The following is a 14,391-nucleotide window of genomic DNA, read 5'->3' as shown; positions in this document are numbered from 1 at the left end:
AGTCTCAGTTTAAATCACGAATAAAAAATCAGATTTTCCAGTGGAGATAGTAACAATGAGTCGTAACCATGAAGTAGACCATTTCAACTGTCTAGTTGGGCTGAAGCTACAATATGCTGGCTGGGCTTCAACATTCTGACAGCCCACTGGTTGGCAGTCCATTTCATTTTACAGCGCACCAAACCAGAAAAGAAAAAGAAAAAAACCTTATTTAACACCATAAAAATAACCAGACATAGCTCATCACCCAAGCTTTCTTCCATTTTTCATGTCACAGATCGCACCTCATTAAAAAGCCCCTCCTAAACAATCTTCAAAATTCCACTTCATTTCCAATTTCAAATTTTTTTTTAACCTCCTCCTATTTTTTATCAAAATCCAGATCTCAAATCTATATCTATATATTTATATATAATCATATACGGATCTGATCTATCGAATTAGAGTAGTTAATTAATGGCAGGCGCGGCCTCAGCGCTATTCCTACTGGATATAAAAGGCCGTGTTCTGGTTTGGCGTGATTACCGTGGCGATGTTTCTGCTGTTCAGGCCGAACGTTTCTTCACTAAACTTATTGAAAAAGAGGTTTTTTTTTTCTTTCCTTTTTTTCTATATCTATATGTCTATATCTATCTATATATAGGCTGTTTAAGTTAATTAGCTGCTTTGGATTATGTTTACTAGCTGTATCCTTCATTAAATTGTTATTTGAATAATGAAAAAAATACTAATAATGTACTGAATATTCATATATATATATATATATATATATATATATATATATAGAGAGAGAGAGAGAGAGAGAGAGAGAGAGATTGTATGTTGCTGCAGTTAATAGTGTTGTATTATAAGGTGTAGTAACGGACTGCGTTAAGTATTTAAATTACGAGGAACCTTTTATGTATGCTTTCTATACCGCTTACCTTTTTATTTCTTAAGAAACCACTATGCTGTTATTGTTTGTCTGTATTTGACCGTTGTGTAGCCTAGATAATGAAAAATACGTTTAACTCTTGTCGATCTACGTATAAAGTTACGTGATTTAGCTCCTAAACTTGTGATAGTGATGTGAGGCTACACTTTCACCTGCATAGTGTTCAACAAGACAAATGTTAGTCCTTAGAGAACCTAGATATGTTAAAATACATCATTTCATATCTAGGCCAACACAGTTTCCCTGTTTTTTTCATAATAAGGTTACACACTGGTTAAAAAGGGACAAACTTTTAGAGTTCAGTGGTTTCCCCAAGACATGAAATGGTAAGAAAAGAACAGGATATGTGAGAAGTACCTTGTTTTTGAGAGTATTAAGTCTAGCAGATTAAGGAGTTGAAAATGATGGTTTGACACTTTGGCATGTATTGGTTATTATAAAAATCGTAATCAATAAACATAAGGCAGCTAAGGCAAGCAGCTTTTGTAAAAGGGATAAGTGCACCAAAATGTATGTAACTAAAACCGAAAAATTATAGTGTGCACGAATTATCGAAAACCTCTATTGTATGCACAAACTTAGTAAAAAAGTTCAAATCATGTAACATGGTATACGTGGCACCTCATACGAGCTGCCACGTGTAAGTTTTTGATTGGTCGATCATATTAAATCACATAACTTGAACATTTTTATAAAGTTCGTGTATACAATAGAAGTTTTGAAAGTTCGTGCACACTATAACTTTTCGATCTTAGTTACATAGATTTCAGCGCACTTATGCCTTTGTAAAATATATTTATCTAGCTGGTACCTTTGAATATTAAAATATGCTACTAGTACTTATACTAAAAGTCCAAATGTTTTTTCACATGGTCTTTACGAAAAAAGAAATTTCAAACGAAAGGGTCAGAACTTGATGATAGGAAAGGAGAGGAAAACAAGTACATTCCGTGTTAGTGAATCAATAACTCTTGACCAAGTGGTGCTTAGTAGCAATCTGTTTGGTTTTATGTTTCTTGTACTTCTTGTATTGCAAAATGTGGCAAATAGTAAAGGAATGGTAAGGGATGGTCTGTGTTGTATTGGTTTTTATCCTAGCAAAACTTAAACCATAGTCAAGAGGACAATATCTGTGTTTATTTAGATCAAATTGGACTTTATTTAACTTTTTGAGTTGATGTATCTCAGGGAGATCAAGAAGCCCAATACCCTGTCGTGTATGATAATGGTGTGACCTATATGTTTGTACAACACAACAATGTATATCTTATGACTGCATCGAGGCAGAACTGTAATGCCGCTAGCCTTCTCCTGTTTCTACACCGTGTAGTTGATGTAAGCACTATCTAACATTGTTATTTTTTTACATTTTTGTGACTTAAGAAAGATCTAGTCACATTTCAGATCATAACATTTTCAAACAATCATCAAAACTGCTCTTTTTTGCCCAGACCCCCCAAAAGATTTTCACTCTGCTGGAACTTAAAATTCGATCCTTACAAGACTACAAGATGTTAAAGATTGATTTTATTAACTTTGTGTTCTTTTTTTTGTGACAGGTATTTAAGCATTACTTTGAGGAGCTGGAGGAGGAATCACTTAGAGATAATTTTGTTGTAGTGGTATGTGTATTATATAATATATTCTCACTAGGGATAATGAATATTCTATCATAAGAGGGAAAAACACTGAAACCACATGATGCTTTGCAGTATGAGTTACTTGATGAAATGATGGACTTTGGTTACCCTCAATTCACTGAAGCGAAGATTCTAAGTGAGTTCATCAAGACCGATGCTTACAGGATGGAAGTTACACAGAGGCCTCCAATGGCCGTCACAAATGCCGTGTCTTGGCGTAGTGAAGGGATACGATACAAGAAGAACGAGGTAGGTGTCCTTGTCAGAACTAGGTAATATTTGGATGTGACTACAACTAAACTTTCTTGTGTTGTTCAGGTCTTTTTGGATGTCGTTGAGAGTGTCAATATACTTGTCAACAGTAACGGTCAAATAGTTAGATCAGAAGTTGTTGGGGCATTGAAGATGCGGACTTATTTGAGGTAACCTGCTTTACACTTTTTTTTGCTAGATATTATATATAACTCTAGTTGTGACTTTGTCATTCTTCTTGTCTTTTTTGTAACAATAAGTGGCAACTTCTAGGATGCAAATGTATATAGTTGCTAAGGAGCCTATTCTAGGTTTTCTCCCTCTCCCTGATCATATTGAAATTAGGAAATATTTCAATAACTTGATTTTCTACAGTATTTGGCCAACCTATAAAAGTACTTATTATGACAGTTAGGAATCCTTGCCTTAGTGTTTTTTTGGAACAATAAAGCATACATGTAGCTGAAAGAAAACTAAGCTATTACAAATATAAGGCTGCAGGTCAGAATTTTTCAAGCACTTGTTTTCGCATCTATGTTTAAACTCCCTCTGGATACCATTCTACATTATGTTTCTATCTCTGCCACATACTATCTTGTTACCAGCCTTTCTTCTTGTTTTATTGTGAAATGTTGAATAACCATGGCTTCTATAAGCTGATCAGCTGACGGGATTATTATTAGTTTGTTCTGTTGATGCATAAATAGCTATATTTTTAACTTCTAGTCTTATTTTGAAACTTATTTTGTTTGAGGTGGAAATGGGAGACACACTTTATGTAGATATCTGAGTTTAACAATGTACCTATATTTGATTAAACGGGATAGTGATTTTCTTGCATGTTTGCCCCATATCAGTTCTATATCAGTAACATATGAGTTTGCTTGAGTGGCTGAGTTAACAACCTGGATGTACAGTTGGCAGTTATGGATTGTATAGTGGTAGATGTTAGATTCGTAACCAAATACAAACTTTGGAACTTTATAAGCTAAAATTATGAATGGAGCAACGCCATTTCAACGTTGAGATACGTTTAATTTAATCACAGGTTCGGTTCAACTTCTAGACAGGACCAGACAGTTTTTGAAATTATATAGAATCGAGGAACCAAACTGAATGCATACCTGGCTGCAGTTCAGTCCCAGTTTTTTTGTTTGTTTTTGTCTGCCCCGTATAATGTTTGCACATTCCTAGTAATATCTAACTCATTTATATGTTATTTAAAAGGGATTAGTTTCCTGGAATGTAACTATCTTTGACCAATTGTCTATAGTAGGAAATAACTAAAGTTGTGTGTATTGTATGTAAGCAACTCGAAAAAATGTTTTTTGTATGTAAGAAAACTTACGTGGCAACCATGTACAGGTGCCACTTGTCAGATTTTAATTGGTTGAAATGAAATTCTTACATACAATAAACATTTTTTTGAGTTGCTTACATACAATACACACAACTTCAGTTATTTTCTACTATAGACATTTGTTCAAAGTTTCTTACATTCCAGGAAACTAATCCCTATTTAAAACATCTCATAGAAACCCATACATCTTTTGCAACTACTAAACGGTGATGTTTCATGACTTGCAGTGGTATGCCTGAGTGTAAGCTTGGACTGAATGATAGAGTATTGTTGGAAGCACAAGGACGATCTTCTAAGGGAAAAGCCATTGACTTGGATGACATCAAGTTTCATCAGTATGATGGTCAACCCTTCTTTGTTACATATTTGGGAGTACAAAGTAGTCTAAACATTACTCATCTTATTTAGAGGTGGAAATTTCGACCCAATAGTTATGAATGGTTCAACTCAGATGCTGTTTTATCTATAACAGGTTGAATGGGTCAAAAGCCGTTCAAAGTGTAACCTCCTAAATCATCTTGTTCAGAAAGTTACTCACCAATAACATTAGGGGGGAAATGTTATGGGCTAACCCAAACCAAACCAAAATTATCCATTTGGCCTTTTTCCCATATTTCACATATAATATTTAACCATTTCTTTGCACATACATCCATTCACCTGCATCTGCTATTAGTTTATAGCTAATGTGCTTTTATATTGGAATAGGTGTGTGCGCCTGGCTCGTTTTGAAAATGATCGCACAATATCTTTTGTACCTCCTGATGGAGCTTTTGACCTCATGACATATCGGCTTAGTACTCAGGTTCTTGTGTTTCTATTTCAGCCTCAACAAATAATTTCTCCCCATGTTTTCTGATTTTGAATTTAATAATCTTCAGGTAAAACCTCTGATATGGGTGGAAGCTCATATCGAAAGGCATTCTAGAAGCCGTATGGAGATAACGGTGAAAGCTCGTAGCCAGTTTAAGGAGCGTAGGTAAAAATTATTATTTAATGTCTTATTTTCCACATCTCTGGCCATATTGCTCTCATCCATGGCTGCATGGGTTTACTATAGTGGTGGCCTTCAGCTTGTTTACTCTCGGGGTCAATTTGGGCTGTGTTTTTATCTTAAATATGTCAAATAAAACATATAGCTAAAGGGGAATAGGTACCATGGGCCAAATAGGCAAAAAGTAGCTCGGCAAGCAATTTCAATGCACAGAAGCTCCTTAATTTTATTCGAAGATTAGTTTTAACTTTTAAGTATATAAGTTTTCTTTAAATGTACAAAAAATGTTTTCGGTCAACCTGGCAGGGACCAGCAAATTTGACCTGTGACCCAAACTGGTCACCTCACTACTTCTAGCTTACTAAAAATTAAAAAATGTGAGTTAATGGATTTTCACTCCCGAGTGTTTAAACATTTGAATTGACAGCACTGCAACAAATGTTGAGATTGAATTGCCGGTGCCTGCTGATGCTACCAATCCAAATGTTCGGACTTCTATGGGATCAGCTGCCTATGCACCAGAAAGTGATGCACTTAGCTGGAAAATAAAATCATTTCCTGGTGGCAAGGTAAACCTACTTTCTTTTTTCAGCCCTTCCTGCCTACCACCTTATATGTTGATAATTTATGTATTGTAATTTAATGTTTTTACCATGTCAAGTCAAACCTCTGAACTGATCTCGGTCATTACTCATTAGTCAACTCTTTGGATATTTGTAACTCTGATGTATGTTGATGTTTCAGGAATACATGTTGAGAGCTGAGTTCAAACTTCCCAGTATTACAGCCGAAGAAGCGGTTCCTGAGAGAAAAGCTCCTATTCGTGTGAAGTTTGAGATACCATATTTTACAGTTTCAGGAATTCAAGTAAGCCTTCCTTAAATTCCCCCATTCAACTCATTTGAAGTGTTTCCTTTTTAGTTAAACTTATTCCACATTTACCCATCCATAAGTAAACTGGTCCAAATTGCTACCTATAATATTTTTCATTACATGTTTATACCTTCACAGTTATAACTAGATCTTAGTCATCAATTGTAATCACACTAACTTAACATAAATCTTGAATTTGAGACTTGACAAAGGAAGTGCTATCCCAGCTCTCAACCATTTTTTAAAATCAATGCCATGTTCTTTGATAAAAAGAGAAGTGTATATAGCTGATTGATATTTGTTGCTCTTTAGAAGAAGCGTGTAACATGTTTATCTATTTTTTTTCGTATCTATTATAACATTGTTATGGATTTTGAGTGTGTAATGGGACCTTGTGCAATGTCTTGATTTACTGATTTGAATTTTGAATAGTATATTAAATTTGAGTATTTGACTCGATATTTTAATGGTTCAACACATTAAATCAATGATTGTAGCTATAAGTTTAGATCTCTATTAAATTTATTAGTATATAACATGAAAGATGGCTTCATTTTAACTTTATAATTAATGTTAGGCTTCATAGTTGACATGACTTGAATTTAGCTAATTAAACATTGTTGTTTGGCGCTTGTAGGTCCGTTATCTAAAGATCATTGAAAAAAGCGGTTATCAGGCTCTTCCATGGGTGAGATATATAACAATGGCAGGCGAATATGAACTGAGGCTCATTTGAAATTTTATTTCAAGCAAGTGTTTTGTATTTAAATCTGAATGACTTCGGATGATAAACAAGTATATGTTCACAATCTAAATCAATTGTTTGTCAAGAAATTTCACTCCAACACGAATTTTGTATTTGTTTTGCACACTTAATCGCATGTACTAGCAAAGAAAGATATTTGTGATGTTTACCTACAAAATGTTTTACAAGCACTATTGAAAATACCACCATTATATGCTTTTCCATTGCTGTTTATCTGGAAAAAATCAATCAATTTACTTATAAATGAGTCAATTTTGTGTTATTCCCTGGCCGTTCTTTTTGTGTTATTCCCTGGTCGTTCATTAGAGTAAACTTTGACCCATTTTCATATAAACTATTCAAGTTGACAATTTTTATCTGTTCAGGTTCAACTGGGATTTTTTCTTATTAATATCATAAACATGCCCAGAATAAAATTAAAATGAGAAATTATTATTTGTTACAAGTAATTTGAATTAAACTTATATTTCAACTATTTCTATCGTTTTTAAAGTTGTATTCAATGACCTGAACCAAACATCTTGTAACCTATGTGCAGAAGCATTCAGCATCTGTATTGTCATGGTAGTCCATAAGAAAAGTTACTGTACACGATGTTACTTCGCATTCGACGAAAAGAAAAAAAAAACGTAGATTGTCCTAAGTATACATTTTTGTCGATGTAAGCAAGTGCATTAAAACAAATAGGAATCAGGCATACACAAAAAGATGGTAGAAAGAACGTCTACGCAATACTGGGAGGAATTTCATACCCCACAATCTAAGTTTTCATAACCTAACTATTCTTGAAACTCAACCTTAACAGGATATATCCCAACCTTGTATCTATACTACTCCCATGAAACTTTGTCATACTCTGGAATAGAATATGTATCTACACTTGACCTTTCGTATATTCAATTGGAACATGATTGTATGCATATATGGTTTCATGTTCACGGCGTAAATCATGTTCATTTTGTACTCCCATTATTTGGTAGTAAACTTGTACGTGGATCTGGTAAGGTACAACCGTTCTGCTAATTTGATCGGTTGCTCATGCTCATTCTTCCTGATTTTTGTCCTCAGCGGAGCTTTTGTTTTCTGTGGTATAAGCAGCTGCTTTTTCCTGTAAAGTAAACGTAATGATAAGAACGTTAATAACATCCCTAATATGACCCCAAAGGAGTTACAACTTTTAAATTGATATTAATTGAGTGATTGACTCCTCAAACAGTACTTATGTTTTGATTGCAAAAAAACCATTGTTCTTGTGGAAATACAAAAAAAAATTCTATATTTGAAGAAAATGAGTCACCAATGCTGGTTACTTTTGCATTTACACTTCAATCATGTCCAAAACCCTCATTTTTACAAACTACAGTATTCTATTGTGGTTTCCAAAAGAATATAGGTTAGCTTGCAAAGAGAAACCATAAGAGTAGTTTCACTCTTAGTCAAATATCTAGATTAACCTTTAAAGAGACGACTGAAAGAATCATGTCGACCCAACCCAAATCATACCATCAGCAAGCAAATTCATAGCTAATGTGCTTGCAATGAATCTCCCCGTAAAGAACAGAATTCAAGTATTATGAGAAAGGAATGTAAGAAACTGGTATATAATTCCAGAAACTACCTTTTCAAAATTTTCATCCATATTCTGTTGATCCCTCCTGCTACTATAATGAACAGAATCCCCATCATCTCCCATCTTAGAAATTAAAGTTTTCTCAACTTGATTGTAATTTGAGGACGAAGGATCTCCATTAAGAGACTGATCAACTTTCGTATCTCCCCTAACAACTTCATTTGTCAACGAAATATCCTGAGCTTGTTCTGCCAACTTTTTCTGCTTCCTCCTAGCTTCTTGTTCTTTTAATTGTTTAAATCTAGAAATCAACAAAAATTTAAGAAACACACAAAGCACTTATGATCCGATTTGAGGATTAAGTAAGGTTTAATGCTTAACTCATGGATAGTTACATGGTCTAGTCACGAGTCTTTAAACTATGGTTTTTTGCTTGGCAGGGGGCTAGACAACTATCATTAACCCATTTGAGAAAAACGTAAGCTAGATCAAGCCATTCATGACACCTCTACTACCTAATATCTTAAGTGAGTTTTAGCCTTTTAGAAAAGAACACACTACTGACCTCTCACCAGGACGATAGCCTTGTGCATCCGTCTTCTCTGTTTTGGGCGGTTCTTTAACTGATGTACTTCGAAACACAGGCTCCTGAACTTTGGTTTGTTCTTCCTTAAGAGCTTCAAAGTTAATTTTTTTTGCTGGATTATTAGCACCACCCATCTTTTGAAGCCAAATTTGTTGTCCTGAACTCAATATATTGTTGGTGAGCCTGCACGAGGTATATTTGAACATAATATTATAAAGTTATAACAAAAAGTATATGCATCTGGACCACAAGTATTCCTCATGTTTTCTATGCGGTTCTTACACATATTACGCTGATCGTTACACAAACTACTCCCAACTATAATATTGAGACACATATAGTTAGCCTTTAAAGCAAGATTGATACTACATAAGGTGGTACAAGCCCTACACATATATGTTGTTGCTGTAATTTATTCATCGGGGTATCCCTTTACCCAAAAAAACATGGAAGAAAATGTAGTTATCATAAATTTAAAAAACTTAAGTTTAAGAGTTGATTCAACAGAAGACAAGTAATAATGTCAAATTCAGTCAATCTGACTTACCAGTAAAGACTTAGTCCAGAAGGCACTGAAAGTGCAAAATAACCAATCATCAATGGCAAGAATTTGGTTATGGTTTGAGAAGTCTTCATATTCGGATCGTCGCTCTGGAATTTAAGGTACGTATGAGACACACGAGAGAAAGAGTGTAAAGGAAAATCATGCTAGCAAGATCATCGAACTTCCCTTTAGGTTATCTTGGCTTGTCTTTTATCTAAAAAGGGCCAAATGCTTTGAACGCGTTGTCAACAAAATTATCTACAACTTTCTAATTAGATTTGTTCAAAATTTAAATTATCATTGTAATGATATGCTTTATGTAATTACAACTAACACAATATTCATTGAATATTTCAGAAAATGGATAAAAAAAATATGTATGTGGGATAAATATCAACCCCGTATTGGTAATGAACCACAATCAACGTGACCTGTTGTCACCTATTACCAAACCCACCCATCTTATACCACTACGTAGAATACATGTACGTGCGGTGATAAAGAAAGTATGTGATATATATATATAATCAGACTAACCTGTGGTTGTGATGACTGCATGATCTGGACGGATATGTATTGAGAAATCACGAGGAGCACTGGCAACACAAGATATGCAAATGTATCTGACCAACCGAGGGGAGGATGACCATCCTGTGAAGGGTAGTATAAAACATTCAAGGTCCAGTAAAAGATCAAAACTGGTTCAGATATATAGTAATACTTACTATGAAAGGAAAGAGCCAGGATATGCCACTGCCACTCTGCCGAGCAGCAATAGTTGTTGGACCAGCAAGGGATGGTATCCAGAAAAAACCTTCAGCCAAAAGTCCCTATGGATATCATCAAAAACACCACTTACTTATCTACTAGTATCTAATACTATATACAACAAATAGAACCATTATAAAGTTACCTCATCTGCAACATTAGAGAGAGCTCTATAAAGACCAATCCAGACGGGTATTGTGGCAAGTGTCGGCAAGCATCCTGTAAGAAAGAACAATGTAAATGACCACCTAAAGCAACCACAATCTTAAACGTCAATATAGCAACAGCTACAGCTTGTGGCTGCTAATGAAATGATTGGGTTGTTGATAAAATGACTAAATGAGACATATATCCATCCTGATGCATGTGAAGCTTGAACATAAAACGTCATGTACCTGCCAACGGATTAATTTTCGCAAGTTTGTACAACCTTGCAGTTTCAAGCTGAATTCGTTCCTGCAAACCCATCAAAACGTTGTAAAAGAAGATTAGATGTGAAGTGACAGAAGCATTCCATTGGTTCCAAAAAAGCTTGTAGAAATTATTGAGGAAACTTTTATGTGAAACCAACGCAGTTTGAAATTCAAGATTAATATAAAAGTTTTTGCTAATTACTCATAGTATCTGTAAATAAGCTTAATGTATCTGTCAAGGTTTTGTCTAAAAGGTAGGAAATATTGTAACCTGATCACCAGCATACCGTTCCTGAATAGCCTTTATTTGTGGTTGCAAAGATCGCATTGCCATTGCAGATTCCACCTGTATTATAGTTACGGATTATCATCACCTTAGTTGTTGACTCAATATAAAATCAACACCATAGTTGTTGGCTCGTACGAGTTTAAAATATAAGATCAACACCACCATTTTGAAAAGATAATTCTCTTCTGCTTTCTATATTGTATCCATGATACTTTTTTATGCCAATTGAGATTTTCATATAGATGTCGTGAAACAAGTGTAATACTAGTCTTCTATGAGCAGTAACGAACCTGCTTTTTCGATAAAGGAAATGTTGCCGCCTTCACGAGAACAGTGAGGAGTATAATCGCAAAGCCATATGCATATGGAACATGAAGCGTAGAGAGGCCGTCCTTCAAAAACTGGAACAAAAAATGAATAAACAGTTTCACAAATGAAATTTTTTTCTCTTGGATTACAAATACCATGCTCCACATCACCAAAATCTTTCCAAATTTGCTTCTTACAAGTACTTCCCCTAAGAAATAACGTTAATCTTTCTAACTTTATCCTAAATTAATGATTACTGATATCAATTACAATAATACCAAGAACACCATAATTCATATTAAACAGAAAAGCTAAAAGTAAAAGCAACTCATACAAAAATGTATGTTTAGCTGACCAAGATTTTACAGTTCAATAATTATTTGTTTTAGGTTGAAAAACTGTTCACATTACCACACCATAATGGAAACATTTATAACACTTTCACCCTAAAACAAATAATTATAGCTATTCCATATAACTAATCCTAATCAAAAGAACTTGGTCCTTTCCCCATCATATTACCTTCGCAAAACATGAATAATCGACACACACATCCCGCCCCAGGGATAATACGTGGAAGACAATGTTCACAATGACTCAAGAACTCGCTAAGGAGACTCTCCACGTATACTGGGAATCATGACCACATTCACAAAGTTCTGCCCATTTTATCATCTATCCCTACAACATTAAACTATATGTCTCTATAAGCATACATATAATATGTTCACCAAAAGATCAAAACTTTACAACAGCCTGCATCTAATAACAACATTAACACCAAGTTACCAGCATAACAGCACAACAAGCTGAAAACAACAATAAATATTGATAAATTTGGACAAACCTTAAGAACAGTTTCCATATAATTAGCAATCCCAGAAAACCAATCATTATTCTGTTTAGTATTAGTAATACCAGAATCATTAGTATTAACAACAGCAGCATCAGCAAGTGTGTAAAGAAGCCCTTCAGCTCTGTCTATTAAATCTTTGAACTTTTCCGGGTCAGGAAACTGAACCTGGCCCGGCCCGAATCTTGCAACAGTTAAAGAAGTAGCAGTGCCCAGTTTATGAGTCTTGACAAATTGGGTGGTTTTTGTCAGCAATGGATTTATGGGCCGGAATCTTGATGGGTCAGGGAAAGGGGAAAGAACTGTGTTTGACCCATAAGATATTAAATTTGTCATCTTTTTGATAAATCAAGGTTTTTGTTGATTAATTAAATAAAAGATTGTTGTTAAATTAAGGTTTGTTGGGGTTGAATGGTTGTTAGATTGTGGGATTCAGAAACAGGGGAAGGAAAGGGTTGAAATGAGAGATGACGATAGAGGAAGTAAAAAAGTAGAGTGGAAGGAACTGAAATGGAAAATGTTGTGGTCGCCTGTTCGGAGTAGTATAGATTATGGAAGGTCAAAACATCAGATTTTTTATTTCTATTTTTTTTTATAGAAAAAACGAGTTATTTATTATTATTCAAGACATCGTAATGATATCCAAATAAATAATATACAAAACTTGAATCAGGCATGTTTAAAATAAAATTTGGATTCTCAAAACCTTCTAATAATCTACTCCTATAAATGTAGAAAGTGAAATTCGAATTCTGATGAATTTCTTTAAAATCTAAGACTTTACCGATAGATGCTATTCAACAATAAATAATTATTTTAACATTTTTAAGTTAGATTTTTTTTGAATTAAATATTATAATTGTGCGTGTAATAAATTATTAACCAGATTTAGTCTCGTATCAAATACATAAAAGTTTAACGATATTTTTAAAATAAAATAAGATTATTAAATAAATGTAAATAAAAAACTTATAAATAAAAAATTTAAACAAGAATCAAGTTTGTAATCTAAGCCGCTAATAAGGTTAGGTTTTGATAAATAAATAAATAAACGTCCCATCTTCTTTTATGAATTCATGTCATTCTCTTTCTATTACTCATTCTCATCAGAAAAAAGCCTATGTAAGTTTTGTCTTACTCTTTGTTATTATATCGAGTATAATTTTATGTAAAAAAGACAAAAAATTGTAATCTAAATGTAAAAAATATATATTTCTATCACTGTAACTTGTTTCTTTTGAAAAATAGCACATTATTATCACTACAAGTCTATAACCAGTAAGAGGCTAAAAGAGTGTAAATTGATACAAATTGAAAATTACAATGAGAAAGGTCACCAAGAATTCCAATCTATGTCATGGTATTTTGATCTCGTGATTAGGCATAAAAAACGTTTAGTGCTTTATGTTTTCAAATAATTGTCTTGAGATGATATGTTTCTTGGAGAATATTGTGTCATTTGAGGCTTTCCAAACATGCCAACAAGACGAGATAATAATTAGATTAATGGCTTTGAGTTTGGAAGCATAAATTTCAAAGACGAACAATCAAGTTACTTAAAAAAAAACTCTGGCTTGAAACGCAAATATTCACCATAAGGGTAGGGAGAGTATCTCCCCGCCCCTCCCCGACTTTTATCTTCCTCCCCCGCCCTCCCCTACCCACATAATGACTAAAGAAAATAAAAGACAAATAAATAAATAAGTAAGGATGGAGACAGATCTGGTGACCGCCCTCCCCACCCTCCTTCCCGCCTATCAGGTACCGATATCACGGGGTGGTATTCAATTAGGTACCAGACCGGTACCTAGCCCCACCCCGGGGCACTCTGTCCAGCATAAGTTGCATTATGAAGACACATAGTTTTAGACTTGGACAATGACCAAATAAGTTGCAAGCAAGTGATCAACCGAAACATTGGGAATATAAAGTTGATAGATGTCTCATTACTTAATGTTATGTTAGTATTATTATCAACATGTAGCTTGCATAAATATAATTATTACTAAATAATTTCTCTTAATTCACAGTTCTAAATAGCGAATGTAAATATTCGAAACAAACAAGGTTTAAAGAAAGAAAAAACACACATGATCCAAAACGAGCGCACGATCAAATCAGGCGTTTGAGATTGTTTTTGCAAAACAAATTTTGCATCTAAGACTGTTCGTTAAAAAAAAAATATCTCTAACTTATTTTTTTTTAATTTGTCTATAAAAAAGTAAATAATCAATTTTACA

The 14,391-nt window shown here is 34.0% G+C and overlaps 2 protein-coding genes across 2 annotated transcripts; one reads left to right on the top strand and one right to left on the bottom strand.

Moving 5' to 3' along the window:
• The first annotated feature begins 259 nt into the window (after positions 1-259).
• Positions 260-6,967, top strand: LOC122584351 (AP-1 complex subunit mu-2). The gene is made up of 11 exons (XM_043756550.1): positions 260-585; positions 2,123-2,269; positions 2,494-2,556; positions 2,647-2,823; positions 2,893-2,996; positions 4,414-4,521; positions 4,895-4,991; positions 5,068-5,165; positions 5,608-5,749; positions 5,925-6,047; positions 6,691-6,967. The coding sequence occupies exons 1-11, from the start codon at positions 457-459 to the stop codon at positions 6,787-6,789; spliced, it is 1,287 nt and encodes a 428-aa protein (XP_043612485.1). The 5' UTR covers positions 260-456; the 3' UTR covers positions 6,790-6,967.
• Positions 6,968-7,432: 465 nt separating this feature from the next.
• LOC122585069 (ALBINO3-like protein 1, chloroplastic) lies at positions 7,433-12,663 on the bottom strand. Its single transcript, XM_043757167.1, has 11 exons — positions 12,146-12,663; positions 11,280-11,390; positions 10,972-11,046; positions 10,683-10,743; positions 10,433-10,506; positions 10,245-10,349; positions 10,057-10,170; positions 9,523-9,626; positions 8,955-9,158; positions 8,438-8,690; positions 7,433-7,927 (listed from the first exon to the last, which is right to left on the bottom strand). The coding sequence occupies exons 1-11, from the start codon at positions 12,485-12,487 to the stop codon at positions 7,862-7,864; spliced, it is 1,509 nt and encodes a 502-aa protein (XP_043613102.1). The 5' UTR covers positions 12,488-12,663; the 3' UTR covers positions 7,433-7,861.
• Between the last annotated feature and the right edge of the window lie 1,728 nt (positions 12,664-14,391).

This window comes from Erigeron canadensis, chromosome 1 (assembly GCF_010389155.1).
Source record: "Erigeron canadensis isolate Cc75 chromosome 1, C_canadensis_v1, whole genome shotgun sequence".
In the NCBI taxonomy this organism is placed as follows: Eukaryota; Viridiplantae; Streptophyta; class Magnoliopsida; order Asterales; family Asteraceae; genus Erigeron; species Erigeron canadensis.
Note: the sequence above shows the minus strand (reverse complement) of the source record. Positions and strands in the feature narration are given on the sequence as shown.

Coding starts and splice junctions, on each gene's coding strand:
- LOC122584351 (XM_043756550.1), top strand. CDS start 457: ATGGCAGGCGCGGCCTCAGCGCTATTCCTACTGGATATAAAAGGCCGT. Junction 586..2,122: donor CTAAACTTATTGAAAAAGAG/GTTTTTTTTTTC, acceptor GATGTATCTCAG/GGAGATCAAGAAGCCCAATA. Junction 6,048..6,690: donor TTACAGTTTCAGGAATTCAA/GTAAGCCTTCCT, acceptor TGGCGCTTGTAG/GTCCGTTATCTAAAGATCAT.
- LOC122585069 (XM_043757167.1), bottom strand. CDS start 12,487: ATGACAAATTTAATATCTTATGGGTCAAACACAGTTCTTTCCCCTTTC. Junction 11,391..12,145: donor ATATGGAAACTGTTCTTAAG/GTTTGTCCAAAT, acceptor TTTTTGTTCCAG/TTTTTGAAGGACGGCCTCTC. Junction 9,627..10,056: donor TGCAGTCATCACAACCACAG/GTTAGTCTGATT, acceptor CTTAAATTCCAG/AGCGACGATCCGAATATGAA.